Raw genomic sequence first — 17826 nt, forward strand, 5'->3', positions numbered from 1 at the left:
ACCCAGCCCTGCCCCGAGGCCTGACGAGATAGGGAGAGCGCGGCCCTGAACTGCCCGCCCCGGTGCCTGACGGGAATGCTGCCCTCAGCGCCTGCTGGGTGGCCCCCAGGGAGCTGTTCGCCTCAATACCTGACGGGAAAACTACGGGGGAAAGGAAGAGCCACATGTGCCGCACGTGTTGAAGGGCAACCCGCTCTGTCGGGGCGTGCACACGTGGGACAGCTGCAGGATCCCGCCTTCGTTTGAACCGACGTAGGAGCCGGCGTTTTGTTCTCTCTCTCTTAAAACTGCATCGATTCCGGCTCCCTTCCCGCAGGGCCGGCACCAGCCCTGGGGCTCTGAGGGAAGGGGTGCTGCCCCTTACAAGGCTCTTTTCCTCTCAGGAGGACAGAAGCGTCCCTGGCAGCGCCAGCTTATGACAGTTGGAGACCCCATACAATAAACAAAAAATCCAGTTGGGAACAAAAATGTTCCCAACAGTCATTTCCCCATATCTCCTTTATTTACCAACTGATTATTATAAAACTTGATATCAAGTCAGGTTTTTTAAACTTACAGGCCCTAAACCTGTTATTATAAGGCCCTAAACCATAGTTTAAGTAGCTTAAGCCTAAATTCAGCACTGCCCCCTGGTCCCCCAAGCAGCAAGCCTCAACTAGGGTTTTCCTGTAAGGTGCAAAGAGCCCCACCCTATCTTTCCCCAAAAAAACAGGCTGGCTTCATCTGAACCAGCAAAACAGGTGCTTCTAGCATGTCTATGCCCAGGTTAGTGTTGAGGATCCCTCTAGGATCAGGAAAGCCAACTTGGACAAGCTCAGGAGGCTTCTCAGTGAGGCCCTAAAGAACCACAACCCCAGGGAGAGGGGAGTCCAGGAAGAGTGGTTGCTTCTCAAGGGAACGATCCTCAATGCACAAGGTAATTCTATTCCATCTCGTGGGAAAGGCAGCAAGAGGGCACAGCAGCCCCCTGGCTCACCAGGGATCTAGCAGACCTCCAGAAGCTAAAAAGAAAGGCCTATAAAGGATGGAGGATGGAATTCGCCTCCAAGGAGGATTATTCTGCCCTGGTCCGGTCTTACAGGGAGCAAGCCAGGAAAGCCAGGGCTGCAACTGAACTCCAACTAGTTTTGAGCATCAAGGACAATAAAAAGTCTTTTTTCAGATATATGGGGAGCCGGAGGAAAAGCAAGGAGAACTTGGACCCCTGCTGAACCAGATGGGGCAACTGACAACTGACGCCCAGGAAAAAGCCAACCTATTAAATGGGTACTTTGCATAAGTCTTTCATTGGTCCCATAGGACGCCCATGCCCGCTACAGGACAGGGCAGTCTGAGTGAGGGAGATCCCCTGCCCTCCATTAATGCTGACCTTGTGAAGGAACACCTTGAGAAGCTGGATACCTTCAAGTCAGCCGGCCCTGACAATCTACACCCCAGGGTACTCAAGGAGCTGGCAAGCATTATAGCCCAGCCTCTAGCACAGAACTTTGAGGACTTCTGGTGCTCTGGTGTAGTGCCCGAAGACTGGAAGAAGGCCAATGTGATGCTTATCTTCAAGAAAGGGAGGAAAATGGATCTGGATAACTATAGGCCCATCAGCCTGACTTCTATCCTGGGGAAGATCTTAGAAAAGTTTATTAAGGAGGCCATCCTTGATGGACTGGCCCAGGCTAACATCCTAAGGGATAGTCAGCACGGGTTTGTTGCGGGTAGGTCTTGTTTGACCAATCTCATTTCCTTCTATGACCAGGTGACCTATCACGTGGACCAGGGAGAAGAGATTGAGGTCATATATCTTTTGACTTCAAAAAAGCCTTTGATCTGGTATCCCATGATCACTTCTTGGCGAAACTGGCCAGTTGTGGCTTTGGGTCCACCATGATCCGCTGTCTGGGAAATTGGCTCCGTGGTCGGACCCAGGGGGTAGTAATTGATGGAAGTCAATCATCATGGTGTCCTGTGACCAGTGGGGTCCCCCAAGGCTCTGTCCTTGGACCCATATTGTTCAACATCTTCATTAATGATGTGGACATTGCAGTCAGAAGCGAACTAGCCAAGTTCACTGATGACACCAAACTTTGGGGCAAAGCATCCACACCAGAAAACAGGGTGATCTAGGCTGACCTGGACAGGCTCAGCAAATGGGCAGATGAAAACCTGATGGTGTTTAACAATGAAAAATGCAAGGTTCTCCATCTTGGGAGGAAAAATCTGCAGCATCCTTATAGGCTCAGCAGTGCTACGCTGGCTAGCACTACAGAAGAAAGAGACTTGAGGGGTCATCATTGACCACAAGATGAATGTGAGCCTGCAATGTGATGCTGCGGCTACTAAAACGATCAAAACACTGGCTTGTATCCATAGATGCTTCTCAAGCAAATCCCAGGACGTCATTCTCCCCTTGTACTCGGCCTTGGTGAGACCACAGCTGGAGTACTGCATCCAGTTTTGGGCTCCACAATTCAAAAAGGATGTGAAGAAGCTTGAGAATCCAGAGAAGAGCCACGTGCACAATCAGAGGTCAGGAAAACGGACCTTACGACGACAGGCTGAGAGCCATGGGACTCTTTAGCCTGGAAAAGTATAGGCTCAGGGGTGATCTGATGGCCACCTATAAGTTTATCGGGGTGACCACTGGGATCTGGGGGAATGTTTGTTCATCAGAGTACCCCAAGGGATGATGAGGTCGAATGATCATAAACCACTGCAAGACCATTTCAGGCTGGACATAAGGAAGAATTTCTTTACCGCCCAAGTCCCCAAGGTCTGGAACAGCCTGCCATCAGAGGTGGTTCAAGTACCTACATCGAACACCTTCAGGAGCAAACTGGAGGGATCCTATGACCCCAGCTGACTTCCTGCCCTTTGGTCAGGGGGCTGGACTCATTCTTCCGAAGTCCCTTCCAGCCCTAATGTCTATGAAATCTATGAAATGTGAAATGTAAAAACAAAGTACAAAGTTTGCTGCCAAGATACAAAAGTTGTTATCAAAGTAAAAACAACACAGAGGCCTTTACCAAAAATAGTTTATTGCACAAAATGTTTAAAGGAATTCCTATACACAATTTATTCATTTTTTAATTAACATGCTTTGTAAGGTCAGAATCTTTAGTTGTACATAACTCCTTTATCCCCTGGTTTCTCACTTCAAAACCATTATGAAATGATTACCTTTTTGTCCTTATACTTCACCATTTGATTAGATGTTAGAATATTGAAAACCATGTATAAAACATGACAGTTTAACTTTTACAGTACTCGGAACATAAGAAATCTGGGCATCTGTAATGGACAAGGCTGCTCTTAGTTGAGAGAACTTTCTAGGGCTGAAGCTATCTGTTTTATTGGAAATCAAGTGTGACCATCTTCCAGCTGAATAGCATTAATGGCTTCTTGAGACTGTCTCTGCTTTCTCAGGAAAAACACAGAACCATAAAAAAAAGCTTTATGGTCACAATACACATGACAGGCAAAATTTGACATTGCATTGCCAAAATTAAGATAACACGCCTCACAGCTTGTGCATTGCTTAGACAAGTAGTGAGGATGCCATCTAGAGTCTCATTTAAATTGCCAAGAATAATCATCAGTAATGCATCTAAGGGATGGCTTAACTAACTCTATTTAAACACCCACATTATTATATTTCACATACATAAAGATATGTGCACTAAAATTTCCATTCTGAGCACACATTTTTAATCCTTACATACGTGGAACACCTACTGATTTCAACAGGGATGTTGCCTGATTGAAGAATATGGTATCAGACCCTCTGCGCAAGAAATGGAAGGACTGACTTGACCTAACACGAGATATAAAAATTTCCAAGCAACCTGGAAGACAGTGGAATTGAGCTTCGTGCAACAGTTAGCAATAGTAGACTCGGTAACTAATTTCTTTCCAAAGTCAGTTTAATGCACAGCTGTTTTAAGTGTCTTCCAAAAAGCAACACTGTTTTATAAAGGAGTGCTGCAGCCTCTACCAACATTTATCACTTAAAGTATTCTTACAGTACAACAACATTAATTTCTCTTTCTTCCAGATGATTTGGAAAGGTTGCAACTACCAGAGTGGGAAAAAGATTTACAAAATACATTCCACTACTGAAAACAATTCTAAAAGCACATCAATGTTAAATGAGGCACTGATTTTCCTCTTAATGGGGCTGTTTCAAAGAAGGAACCAAGTTTTTTCCCCACACCTACTCTTAGGAGACTGCTGTAGAGAGAACATACTTAGCATCCCAGGGTAAAAAGGAGAATTCTTTTAAATAAACACACAAACGACCACCTTACAGAATAATTAAGGAAGAGAGTTGCTGGGCTACAAGGGAAAGGCCTAATCATTTGTGGAGCACCTGCAGGAGCTGTTGACTTCCCACAACTCCTGTTATTTTAGTAAGCCTTGGCTGTACTCAATCTCTCATGTAATTAGGTCCTCAGGTTTCATCCACTGTTCTTTGGTCAGAAGATGGTGTTTTGTATTTGATTTTATAACAGGTGATAGATACAAAGAGAAAAAGAAGTATGGTTATGATAAGGGTCCTGATGAGGAAACTGAGTACTCTCAGACACAGATGAGGAGTGGGGTAAAGAAGAAATCAGTTCTCATATAACTAATACATCCCCTATCTTAACAATCTCTTCCTGTCAGAGGAAAACTGTACATTTAAGGCTATGATGCTGTATCAAATACGCACCCAGGTGTCTTGTAAAGAACTAACAAGATGCAGCACTGACCTGAAACAGGATTGCATTACAGTTACTAGTATAATAGTGAGAGAGACAGGCATTCTGAAGAACTATGAATGTTTGTTACAGTTCTGCCTTTTTTGATCCCAGATAAAATGTCTTACAAATGTTGCCAAGCTCACAAATTAAAACTTAACAAATTCTTACCTGTAGTTAATGATTTATCAAAATAAACAGCAAGCATTAACCCCGCACAAATGGTATTTTATTTAAAAACCTGAACACTTGATATATAATTTTTGCACTGAATATATTATTCTTTATGTAGTTTTAACTTTTTCAATTAACAATACACTATCTTTTTTCCTCTTAGAGCATAATATACAGGCAACTTCAAGAACATGAACAGCAGCAAAATTAATCAGTACCATTACTCTGTGAAGTAGACTTTAGTAGTATATAAACATTAGCACATCTGGGCTAGTCAGTAAAGCTTTTGATGTTTTTAAACGGTTCAGAAATCCTAATGAGGGGCACCTAATGCCACACTAAATCCATTCATTTCCTCTCAAACCTGAAACACGTGACTTTAATCTTTAAGGTCGGTCCTACCTGACCTTATGGTAGTGGAATACCACCATTAGTCAGTTTAGACACTGTTGTAAGCGCACACTATTTAGTTGGCTTAGAACTTGATCAACAGAACTGCAAAACTTTAAAGGCAGGGTTCTTTGTTTCTAAAGCAGCTGCCCAAAGCCAATCCCCTCAAATGAGATAGAACTGGAACACCTAACAAAGAGAGGTGAGGATAATTTTTCTGTGTAGGCATACATCTAATTTTTTTTGAATAAATCTTGTTTGAAGAGAACCCTATCCATGTTTAATCCACCTGTACTAACTGACAAAAAAAAAAAATCCAACATAAAAGAACATACCTGATCTTATCTTCCTCACTTTCAACAAAAACAACAGTACACTCACTTGGGACCATCCATTCATTCTTCTAAGTGTAAGTCTCTCATGTGCTACACCATGATTCCAAGTGTACAGTAGGCAAAAAATGTGTCTATGCTGATGTAAGAATAAGGAGGAAGGGGAGGACCCTTTCACTGTACTATAATATAGCATGGATGGGACCAGCCAAAAAAGTATCTAAAGGCAGGTTGCTTCAGTAACACTGCATTAGATAAAACAAGGTGCCTCTGCAGAAGAGGTCACAGTAGTGCCAGCACTCCCACTCATGAACAATGTGCACACACTGGGAACAAAACAAGAAAGGGAAGGGGAAGATAAAGCTAATAAAAAAAATAAATTTTATAGGCGTTATCATTTTTGTCTTTGAAAGATACCAGTGAAATAATTAAATTTCTAAAAGTTCTGGCTTTGGGGCTAGTTTCCCTAAGCCTTATGTACAATATTGTCCAACAGCAAACTTAAATGTAACATTAAAATAATAAGTAACAAAAAACCCAGGTCAATCCCAACTTATAGTATATAAGTATATTCAAATATTAAAACTGATACTTTAGGTCAGGAAATTATGATTTTTCATATGTATATACAGACCTTTATCAGGTATGTCTACTTCAAAACCTAACCAAAAAGGTGCAAAGAAAAAAAGTATGTATGTGCAGTGAAGCAAAGCTTCTTACTGGCCTGTACTGCAAGAAGGCAATCACCACACTCCAGAAAACATCCTGGGCAGATTTGTCAGTTAATAACTGGCCTGCACCGATCATATTTTGAAGCCTTTTTCCTTTAGCAAAGCTCAAAGCTGTTTTTCATAATTAGAGATAGGTTCAGACAAAATCTTAAACCCAGACACCTGCAATCTAATTTTCAAAGTATTCAGAGTTGGAAATGGAAGGAAATTATTACTTTTCCAGATGTAATGTAAATGCAGCCCAAGACGGCAGAAAACTTGGGAAAATCTGATGTTGCAAGAGTGCAGGACGCCCAATTAAACAGATGCAGATCTAGAACACTGTCTTCTTGGCCTCTCTCTAGTTATAATTCATAAATAAATATTTTCAATCCTTCCTCTGGATTGCTCCTTAGACTTCATCATTTGTTCCTTCCCCACCCTCCACTCTCCAAGTTTCATTACTTCAGTGAGGTGAATGAGTTTATAGGAACCCCTCAATACAGCACTGTGCAATAAATGCTTTGCCAGTCCTTCTGAAATTTTTCTTTTCTTTTTTGTTGTTGTTGCTGTTGAACACAAAAGCAGAAATCTGAATTCCATTAAAAATACAACAAATAAATAGAGGTTCTTTTACACACTTAAAGCAGTTGTGAAGCAAAAAACCAGTGAGGAGAGGAGGTCATTGTTTCATTGCTTCCTTGTCACCAGCATTATGATTCTGTTCCTGTCTGTCAACAACAGGAATGTCCTGCTCACTTGATGCAGCTGTGGGACAGATAGCAGTAAGGTCCATTAACTGCCCTTCAATCTGAGTCCATGAAGACATTGATTCATGTACTATAATAGTGTGTTCCTCCATTTGGCGCTGAAGGCTATCCATTTCTTGCCTTTTGAAAAGAAGAAAAAAAGGAAAGACTTATCAGCTGAAAACCTGGCGAGGCATTATTAAACACCAACTAATTTATTTCAAATCATTTCTGACATCTGATACCCATCTGAGGTTCTCTGAAGCCACATGGAAACACAAGGTAGTGCATACAGGAGAATTAATTTTGCAAGAAATACAGGACTTGTTCCTGGGCTAGAAGCAACTTCTACAGGACATATTTAGCTCAAAAGCAGAGGGGATTTTGGCAGCTTTAGCAGTACATCTCACTTGGAGTGTTGCAGGAAGACAAATGAAAAAAAGTTACAGAAATGAAAATTTCCATTTCCATAATGACCAATGCTGCCTGGACTGCAACTGTGTTCATACGGCAAGGCGATACTGCCAAGTATCTTCCCCTGCTACATAAGGAATTCCATTTCAGAAGGAAAAATACATAAATCCTGCTTTGGTTGCTTGTTCTGCATTGTACCAATTTGTGCATTAAGAGTGTAAGCTATCTAGAGACAAGGCTTCTGTTCAATACATCTTGCGTACTGCAAAGTGCTCTGAATACCTCCAGTGCTATAGCAGATACTGATATGCATAGCACTGTGCTAGTGAGAGCTGTGTAGGAAAGAAAATTCCTTTTAAAATGTCTACTGCTTTTGTTTAGATTGGAAGCACACTTGTTCAAATATTTTTTAAATTACATAATACATGATTTAAAGAATGGGTCATACTTCAATTGCTGAAGACAGCTGTTCAGGTTTTTTAAAGGTTCTTTGCTCACAGCTGTTGGAGGTTTCAACAGCTCTTCCAGCAATGCAGCAGGGACAGGACAATCGGGAATCTTCACTGGCGTCACAGGATTTGAATTAGTCTCTCCTTTCAGTTCCTTCCTCTGTTAAAAGGGGGAAAAAAATGGAACAAACCACCTTCCTCAACTCGACTGTTACTATATAAGAACAGATATAAAGAGTGTATATAGTATGTATCCACACTGAAAAACAGCTCAGAACAATGGTGAAGGCTGGGAGAAGTAGCACAACACAACTGCATAAAGCAGTAGCGCTCAACACTCTGGCCCCACAGGCTGCATGTGTGGTGAAGGGTTGGACTGTAGGTTGGATCCCATGCAGGATCAGCACGTACAATCAGTCCATGAGTTCAATCTGGTGGCATGCTAGCCCAATCCCATGCACCTAGAACCAGCCATGTACTGGCACCATCTGGCATGCAGGGCTGCAATATCCAACCAGAGGGGCTTCCCCATGGCTGCGGGAATTTAACAGCAAGGGTACAGCAGCTAATGCTGCCATCAGTCCCCCACCACAAATTTCCAGACCTTTGGGGAGCACCATGAACCAAATGACATGGTTCCATAAGCCTAGAGTTAAATACCCCTGGCCTTAAGCAGTCCTACCTGTCATCCAGACTTGTAAGTAAACCAGTACTTATGTCTAGACCAGTAGGCTTGGTGCTCAGTTTCTTTTCTGGCTTTATATACTGGTAACAAGAACAGGATATGACCAAAAAAAAAACCTCTCACAGTATTAATGGACCAGCAAAAAGGCAAATAATACAGCAAGGCAGTAACACTCAATTTTTTGCTGCCATGGGCCAGATAAGTGGTTTGAGGCCAGTCTGTGGACTGGATCAGCCCTCATGTATCCCGGGGCCCCAAGCTGTAGGACTGGGTCCACACCACCTTCAGCCGGCCTCAGTGTGTTCACATCAGGACTTTTGCACACTCCCCACACGTTCAGGAACCTGGCAGCAAGGGAGCAGCAGTTGCTGCCACCACTCCCCTGCTGTCAACGTTTTGGACCCAAGCACACTCCTGCAGGCCAAATCTGGCTTGTGGGTTGGAGGCTGAGCACCCCTGCAGTAAGGGGTTCAACATACTGGCTTCACAGCAGGCTTAGCTATACAGAAAGATGGTTATAAAAAAGGACAATGCAGCCAAAAAGAACATATGTGGTCAAAAGTATACCTTTCTGAGCATTCTGGGTTATGCTGAAGGCACAACTCATAAATTCTGATCAGTAATCTATAAGACCCCTTACTAGGGTCCTTAGAATGAAATATGTTCTACTTCAAGTACAGAAAGATTAGAAGAAGATTTAGTAAGGGAAATCTTTAAGCTAGCTACTGGGTCTATAAACAGAGCTGGGGAGTTACAGACATTTTCTCTGTTTCCAGGTGCTAAACAAGGAATCCAATAAAGACACTATTTGAAGTTAATTCTTGGGTAAAAATATTAAAGACACCAGAAACAACTTGAATAGGCAGGATATGCACCTTTAAAGACAGATTTAAAAACAAAAGATTTATCCATTGTCCATCACATAGCTCTTGTTTGTTTTTTGCAAAGGAGAGAAAGAAAAAGACTTGTGGCTTATTTAATTGAAGAAACATGTGAATGACGTATCATTAAGGCTATGACTTTGTTATGGCAGTCACAGAAGCCATTAATTTGAAGAAACTGAATCTCATCAGTGAATGCAACCACATATTCAATTTGATGGATTTTTTTTACTTCATATGTATTTATATAATTACCCTATGTTCCCTAAAACATGCACACAACCATGTTAGTCTTAAAATGCAGACTGCTACACATTTAGAGAGGGATGCTTACCTATCGGAAAGAATGGAGGCATTAATTCTCTAAAACTACAAGTCTCACAAGACAATAACTGCAACAAATACATTTCCCTACTAACTGTCACGTACACTGGAATTGTAAAGATTATTAAAACTAGTAACTTCCCTGCAAAAGCTGCTTTTTTTCACCTGTACCTCTAATGTGAAATTCACTAAAAGTTACCACGCCAAAATCACAGCCATAAACACGTTGCAAATGCATAGAAAGACATTCTGTTTAAAAGGCATATACTCCACATTGCTTTGTTTGTTTTGCAGCCAGAAAATTCTTTAAGGATTTATTTTTTAAAACAGAGAACCACTATCCCTTAACTGTTAATCTAGCATGGTCATACCAGGATCCTCACAAGGTTATGCTGTAGAAGACTGTTTCCACAGCACATCTGATTATTCTAAGAGAAAGTCCTTTTTACTACTTAAGTACCTTCTTTATCTTCCCATGCTTCAGATCCATCTTCAGCTGCTGATTCTGCTGCAGCAGACTCTTCATGCTATTCTTCAGTTCAGTCACTTTAGCCTGAAGCATGAACTTGTCCTTCTGAGTCATTGACAGATCTTCCCGTACCATCTCCAGCTCAGTCTTGATATTCTGTTTTAAAAAAAGGGTTTTTTTTAAACCTTAAGAAAACGTTATGAGGGAATAAAAGTGAAAACGTACAGCTGAGCAGTTACAGGGTCCAAGTTTAAGTGGCAGAAAACTACAAGTTATTTATGCAGGGGTTTTAGATATTCTATTACATTTTTTCAATTTCTTGATACATTTTTTAAAAAAAGCAGATGCCTCTGTAGTTTGGGCCATTATTATCAACCTTAAAAATAATTTACTTTGGAAGAGAGTCAGTTATGGGACATTTAAATAGCATATTCCTGCTCCTCTCAACAGTGATAGATATTTGCATCATTTTAACTATTAATTAGAAGTCCTACACCATGTCCACATCCAAGTAATTCATTTAATAATTTACCAGTGCATTATTTCTTGAAAGAACACTGTCAGGTTATATTAACCTAAAGTTGACACATCCAACATTAATGAAGAATGTTTCCATCATTTTCTTCAATTTTGATAGAAACTAAACACACCCACATACATTCCATTGTTTTTGCAAGCACAACAGTTGTGTCTAGGAAGTAACTTAAGAGCAACTAACCTATTTTATGAGTCCAAAGTGGGTGTCATATAAACAGAAAAAAGAATAGTGAAACTGAAATCAATAACACACAAAACCTCTTAGTTTTAAATCATCTAGTTTTATGCTTGACATTTGTATAATACTTTCTTTTTAAACTTTACAAGGTCCCTTTTGAATATCCTCTTAAGAATCTCCTCTACTATTACTTTACTCTTCATTGAAAGCCCCTGTCCCTCAGAATCATGCAGGTCAGCTCAATTACCTGCAGTACCAGCTGCATTCCTTCTAACTCCTTTTGACTGCGCTGTTCAGTCATATCCGACTGTTGCTTTAGTGTTTGAATTTCTCTTTCCTTCTGTTCTACCTCCCACTTGAGGTCTTCAACCTACAGAAAAAAAAAGTTTTGGGATACACCTAAAATTAACTACAAGACCAATCAATCAGAAAATTTAAGCTATTTTGTTACCTACGTTGCAGATATTTTCTATTTTTTAGCAAATCTGTTAACACAAATGCAAATACTGTTGGAGGATTTAATTAGGCCTTTTGAGGATTATACTAAATAAGATACATTAACTATGGGTGAAAGAAGTTAGAGTTGACTACAAAGTTTTACCTCTTGGTTTACTACAGGTTGTTTATTAAGTTGCTCATCCAGCTGTTTCTGCAGAAGCTGAAGCTGAGACTGGGCTTCTGCCAATTCTTGCTGAAACTGTGACACTTCCTGGGAATGTTTCTCATCCTCAGCCCTAGGTCAGAAATGGCAAAAACAAGAATACAGACAAGAACCATTAGGCATCTCTCTTTACAACAGAAGACATAGTTAATAAAATAAGATATTTAGAAGCAAAGTGGTACAAGTTATCAACCTGAAGCTCCAGCTAAGAAAATCAGCAATCCAGTCTGGCAAGTTGCATCTTTGGCAGTCTTTGCCTGCATGTTCATGTCATTATTTTAGCCACAAACAGCATTTCGCTAAAAGGAGATAAAGCAATATTGAGCCAAGTACTTGTTAACAAATGTATCAAACAGCTGTTAGTAGCCCAGTCAAAGAGGAGAAACAAAACCAAAAGTCAATAGGCTATTTTAAAAGAAGAAAGTTTCCATTTTGATTTATTCAGACATCCATATTGTTGTTACTTGCAGTACTGAAGTTCTGAGACAAGTCTAGCCACAGCACTTTACAGGCATGTATAGGCACAGGAAGTTTATAGACACAAAGTCCCAAACAAACATCTTGTGATAGATCCAGTGCAGAAGGTCCCTCACTCTGATCTCCCATGGCACTCACGGGCAACTCTAAACCATATATATCCTCACAAACCATGGGAGACACAGATACCTGATGCACAAATGGAAAAAATTTCAAAACCCTAGCATGCAACTGCGGTCACCCAAAACAGACCACGAAACATACAACGATTCAATGCCCGATCCACAAATATGAAGGAGGTATCACAGAGCTACACTCCCCTGCTCCTGACAACTGTCTGGCTCAACTACCTAAATGTAAAATTATAATTACTGTTCTGTATCTACATCGGATGTATGGAAGAAGAATAGGCATTTAAGTATTTTGATTAGTGCTGATTTTTCTTTCTACAGCATCTATAATGTAGTGCTCCAGTCAGTGTGACTTATTCCACACTTCTACAGAAACATGCTGTAACTGATATCATTGTATTCATACTAAGGTAGATGGTTTGTCCCTGGGTATAACTAAAGCACTATCATGTCTTCATTTAGACAAACTTTAAGAAATTGATTTGCCATCCAGTTTTGAAAAATGTACTCTGAAGAGCTCAGAATCTAGCCAACTGCTTCACTGAAGCCTTCTGCTTCAAGCTCCTAAGCCCTTGGATTCTGAGGCTGAACGACCAGTATGTTCAGCAGGAAGCGATCAGTTCACATTCCCATATAGTACAACAATACTGTCTATTTCACAAAACCTGACAGTTAACTGATACTTCACATGCTTGAAAAGGTCATTCTGCACGTAGATTGCACTTCTGGTGGACATGAAAAAAAGAAGAGCAACACACATGAGTGTGACACTGAAACACATTTAGCCTATCAAATAGGGGTTGTGTGTCAAAATCATAAGCAGTGCAGGTGATAAGATGCAACTCAGACATAGTAGAAGAAGAGTTTCTCTCTGCAACCTGGATGCACATGTACCCAGTGAAGGACTCAGCCAGGACTAATTCAGTAAAACCATTCCAGAGAGTCAAAATCAAAAATTCAACTCTACAAGCAGTTAGTTTTCAGATGTTTTGTTCAGTCAGTCACCATTTTATTTACTGTGTCCTGACAAACGTAAATATACCTCACAATGTACTTACTGCAGTTTGTCTGCTTCAGCCTGAAGGGCTTGGACAAGCAGTTCTTTGGCTTGTAGCTCTTTCTTAATTTCATTCAGTTCAAGGATAGCTGCTCTGTAGTGACGACGGTTATGTGCTGCATCTGCTTTAGCTGCTGCAACCTATGAAAACAAACAGGTAGTTTTTCCTCATCCAGCATTTCAGGAGAAAAGGAAGGATTTTATCATTGGATTCATTAATGTAACAAAACAACTAAATTTACCTTGGGTCTTTTGAGGTGCCTTTGGATAGAGGAGAATACTTTTACCCAAAGAAAAGGTACGTATCATTCCAATTCTGATGAAAATGTTTCAAGGGAGCCCCCTGCTAACATTTTGGTAGCTCATAACTGCTTAATATAGGGCATGTTATAAGTCGAGATGCATCCAGGGGCTTGCATGCTACTGCCCCGGCCCAAAAAAAAAGATGGCTGCAGGTAGCAGCTGATTGTATGCCTGACTTTTACTTAAACTGCTTTCCAATATTTATAATTCAAATCATCTACTATTAACGAAGGGGAAGCTTACCTGTTCTTTGAGGTCATTAACTTTTGACTTCTCTTTCTCTAAGGCAGTCTGTAAGGCTTGAATAAGTTGTTTCATTTGCTGATCCTCCTCCTCTTTACGCTTCAGGACTTCTTGAACCTATAGTAATCACAAAACCAGGATTTAGCAGTTACAGGATGCTTCCCTCCATATTTCTCAGCCTGGCTTTGACAGATTAACAGTGCATTTAAGGGAACTCCCATCACATCTTCCTCATATGGAAGCATAATTGCCATGACAGACTCCTGAAATGGGGGAAACGGACCACATAAAGACTCTCAGAACCACAAATGGAAACAGATGACGAAGCCATCAGAACCCCCACACTCCAAAAATGTATTAGCTAATTGGGAATTAAAAATGCTGGGAATTCATAATATGGTTCAGAAAGGTCCAGCTTTTCCATAAGTAACAGCATTCAAAAGCTAGGCAAATTAAACAGTGTGAAATGTATTGTTTGTTGGTCTTTCCTGTTCTGTTGTGTATTTTACAGATCCCACAGCACTTTTGAAAGACAGCACCTGAGGGTCCTTGGCACATCTTCACTTCTCATCATTATAGTCACTCTCCCTGCAAACTGCCATCTTGTCCCACAGGTGGTTACATTTTAACAGGCATGTGTATAGGTTGTTAAACTTTTTTTTTACGGTGGAGGGGGGAGGACAGGGAGAGGCTATATTCTGGTAAATGATGCAAGACTAAGTAAAAGTATTGACACTGATATCAGCAGATCTTTGTATGGCATTTATATGTCAGTGATAACAGTTACATTTGCCACCTTTGTTTTTGCAGATTTCCATTACTATTTTCACTGAAAACATTTAGTTTAGCCCAGTATAAAAATCATATTTTGATCAGTCATTTGGGACTGTATTATTCTTTCATCCTAAACCACACCGAAACCTGAATCTGGTGAAAATACACTGAATTTTCTTTAAACATCTGCTTTTCATGTAAATCTATGGACATAGCTAAGTTCTGAAAATGGAAATATTCTCTCCCCTAAAAAGTTACATATGCTCCAACTACCTGGAGATTCAGCTGTACCAGATCTGCCTCTCTTTTTGCTAGTGCTGTTTCTAGGATGCTGTTGTGCTGCCTCAAAGCAGCATTGGACTGACCAAGACCTGTGAGCTTTCCTCGCTCATGTTCCAGCTCAAGGGCCAGCTTCTTGTTTATTTCTTCAAGCCGTTTTATCTTTCTCCTGAAGCCTCTAGATTCCTGAAGCTAAAGGAAAAAAAATAGAATGTTACCTCATTGTTGCGTTACGTATGGTAGGAAAGTCTGCAATTTAATAACAGATACTTTTAAAAGTCATTTCAAGTGTATCTGTATTTTTTTTTTTTGTTTCTAACACAAATTAAGTCAGCTAGAAGACTGTGCAAGTGCTTTCAACAGGAAAAGGAAAGAAGAAATGATATACTAATAGCAGTGGCCTTTACTGAACATTTCTCATGCCATATTAATTTCTGATTCCAGAAGTCAATGAACACTCATGACTCCTATTCACTTCAATAGGTAATTCACTGGACTCATCAACAGTTAACATTTCTTGACCAGATTTGACCAGTCTCTAATGTAGACCTTTCATTCATTTCATTTCCTTTGTTTCCCAGTGGTCAAAGGAAGGCATAAAGATTGGGTATCTTGCACCAAGTTTACCAAGTGTGGCTGAACCTTCCCCCATGCCAGTTTTTAACATACTTCACTGTTTGAATAGATTTACAATTCTAAATCATCATCTCTTTCCGCCTCCCTCCCTAGGGCTGCTGGTAGAGCTTTAACAATTACCTCATCCTCAAGTTCTAATACTTTTTCTCTGTATTCCTCCAGCTCCTGGCTGGTAAGTGAAATAACTTCTTGCAGCTCTTTCTCCAGCATTGTCTTACTGCTGCTAACAGCTTGCAACTCTGTCTCCAGAGCTTGAATCCTTTCCTAAAAGTAAAACCATCAGAAATCTGGTCAGTCAATCATCCCAGCTACTCCAAGAGACAACTACTTTTTTACCAAGTCTATTACACTGGCAGATAGTAAAGTGCCTTCTATTGCTTAATGGATAACAGTTTGACTCGGAGGAAAAAAAATGTTATTGCAATTAATAGATTTTTTACTTTTCTTAATGGAAATTATTTAACGATGAATTAATTCCCTTATTTATGCTATACCGGAGTCAGAATGCAAATATAAAATTACGTCTTTGCTCAGGGGCTTCAGCTACGTTATATCTGGTAATGACAGACACAGTCGCAGCTAAAATTTTGGCACAGCATCAAAAAGCTTAGCTTTTGAAGGCTCTCCAGAAATAGTTGGATTTAAGGAGGGATTTGAGGCAGCATAAAGCAAGTGTTTGGCAAGGAAAAACTATTGTTAGGTAATCTTTAAAATAGTCTATTACATTTCAGAACAGTAAGAAAATATTGCCTAAGTAAGTAATTACTGCTTAAATGATGACACAGATTCATGGCTAACACAGACCTTTCTTCTGAAGTTCGTGACCAATAGGTAGTCTTATTTTACTCAGATAAACCCAAACCATTCTCAGCTTTAGTTAAGGCAATTTTGCCCTGGCTGAGCCATGGACACATGATATACAGATCTGGAAACTGTAAATATAGTATTTAAGTAATAATTTATAGCTTCTGCAATAAAGGCAAAAGATTAAGTGAATTATTCTTGAACTGAAATGTATTGCAACTATTGTACTAGCGTAGATTTGAAACCCATGCTTCTAGTTTATTTTAGACTGAAAGGAACTATAATTACAGCAGTACTGACTTTAAGTCATTGCAGGAGGTTTGACAACAATCCATGTTATTAATTTATGTATGAAACATAATGAAGCTTACAAGATTTTCAGTAGAATATGAAATCTTGTAAAATGCAATCATGCCCCAAAACTGTTTGTATTACAAGTTTTCGTTTCCTAACAAACAAACCATAGTTTAGCCTTCTCTTTAAGGATTTAGCAATAATCAGTGATAGTCCGTTCTGCTAACCTGGGAAACTTGGTTATTTCCTCCATCAATAACCTGTGCTTTTAGCTTGCTCAACTCTGCTTCGGCAGATTCCTTTGCTGTGAGGGTTTCCTGCAGCCGGCGGCTAAGAATGCCAACTGCATTCTCATAAGCTTTGTGTTTTGCTTTCATTTCTTTTTGGGCACTAGTCAGATCAGAACCCAGGCGCTTCATTTTCTGTTTCTGTTCAGTAATGGCCCTAGAATGAGAAAACAAAAAGTGAGAATTTCTAGTTGAAAAAACTTCCTGAAAAACTATATTGAAAAATTAACTTCCCAGATTAATATGCCTTAATGAAAGGACCTAGTGTCTGCAACAAACAAATTATATCCAAATAGTTACAGAGGATCAATAAAAAATCATCTAAGAAAAATTAAAGCTTTTCTCAACAGATAAACCATAAATTTCTAATGTTATGGGGCACTGGTAATTGGTTAATTACACATAACTAGCATTTTTAAATTAGATAAAGCTATTTTCTGCTGACAGGAAAATCTTTTTGAGGTCACAGTTGTGCATCAAAAATGTCCAAAATCACTAAAGAGACTTGGAGGCGGGACACACACACCCTTCTACTCCTGAGTCAATCTTTTAGCAAAATTATTTTTCCATGTGCACCTGGGTCATGTTGTCTGGAACTGAAATGTATTTCTACTGTGGCGAGTTCTCTAGAGCTGCTATCTCCTCCCTCAAGAGTCTCCTTCCACTCACATTCCCTACCCCAGCTAAAGCCACAATCCAAACATGGTAACACTTTAATTCTTGTGGATGTTTAAAATGTTACAGAAAGAATATAGTTAATGCTTCAGCCTTTGGCTGCAACTGTTTAGATGTACATGAATTGCAAAATGTCGCTTGTGGTAAGCACTTACTTGCCACTAGTATACTTTCAGGTGCCTC

The 17826-nt window shown here is 40.0% G+C and overlaps 1 protein-coding gene across 8 annotated transcripts in view; it reads right to left on the reverse strand.

Moving 5' to 3' along the window:
• Nucleotides 1-3012: 3012 nt before the first annotated feature.
• GOLGA3 (golgin A3) overlaps nucleotides 3013-17826 on the reverse strand; it is a 35738-nt gene continuing 20924 nt past the window's right edge. For 7 of the 8 annotated variants that reach the window (XM_090062471.1, XM_090062472.1, XM_090062470.1 and 4 more), the window contains 10 exons: nucleotides 16909-17125; nucleotides 15704-15847; nucleotides 14942-15139; nucleotides 13895-14011; nucleotides 13350-13489; nucleotides 11624-11756; nucleotides 11270-11392; nucleotides 10299-10463; nucleotides 7948-8108; nucleotides 3013-7226 (listed from right to left, as the gene is read on the reverse strand). In XM_090062471.1, coding sequence (XP_089918597.1) covers nucleotides 7019-7226; nucleotides 7948-8108; nucleotides 10299-10463; nucleotides 11270-11392; nucleotides 11624-11756; nucleotides 13350-13489; nucleotides 13895-14011; nucleotides 14942-15139; nucleotides 15704-15847; nucleotides 16909-17125 — 1606 coding nt within the window. In that variant the 3' untranslated portion in view covers nucleotides 3013-7018. The other variant, XM_090062477.1, reaches the window with a different exon arrangement.

This window comes from Crocodylus siamensis, chromosome 9 (genome assembly GCF_052110815.1).
Source record: "Crocodylus siamensis isolate JL-2025a chromosome 9, ASM5211081v1, whole genome shotgun sequence".
Taxonomy (NCBI): domain Eukaryota; kingdom Metazoa; phylum Chordata; order Crocodylia; family Crocodylidae; genus Crocodylus; species Crocodylus siamensis.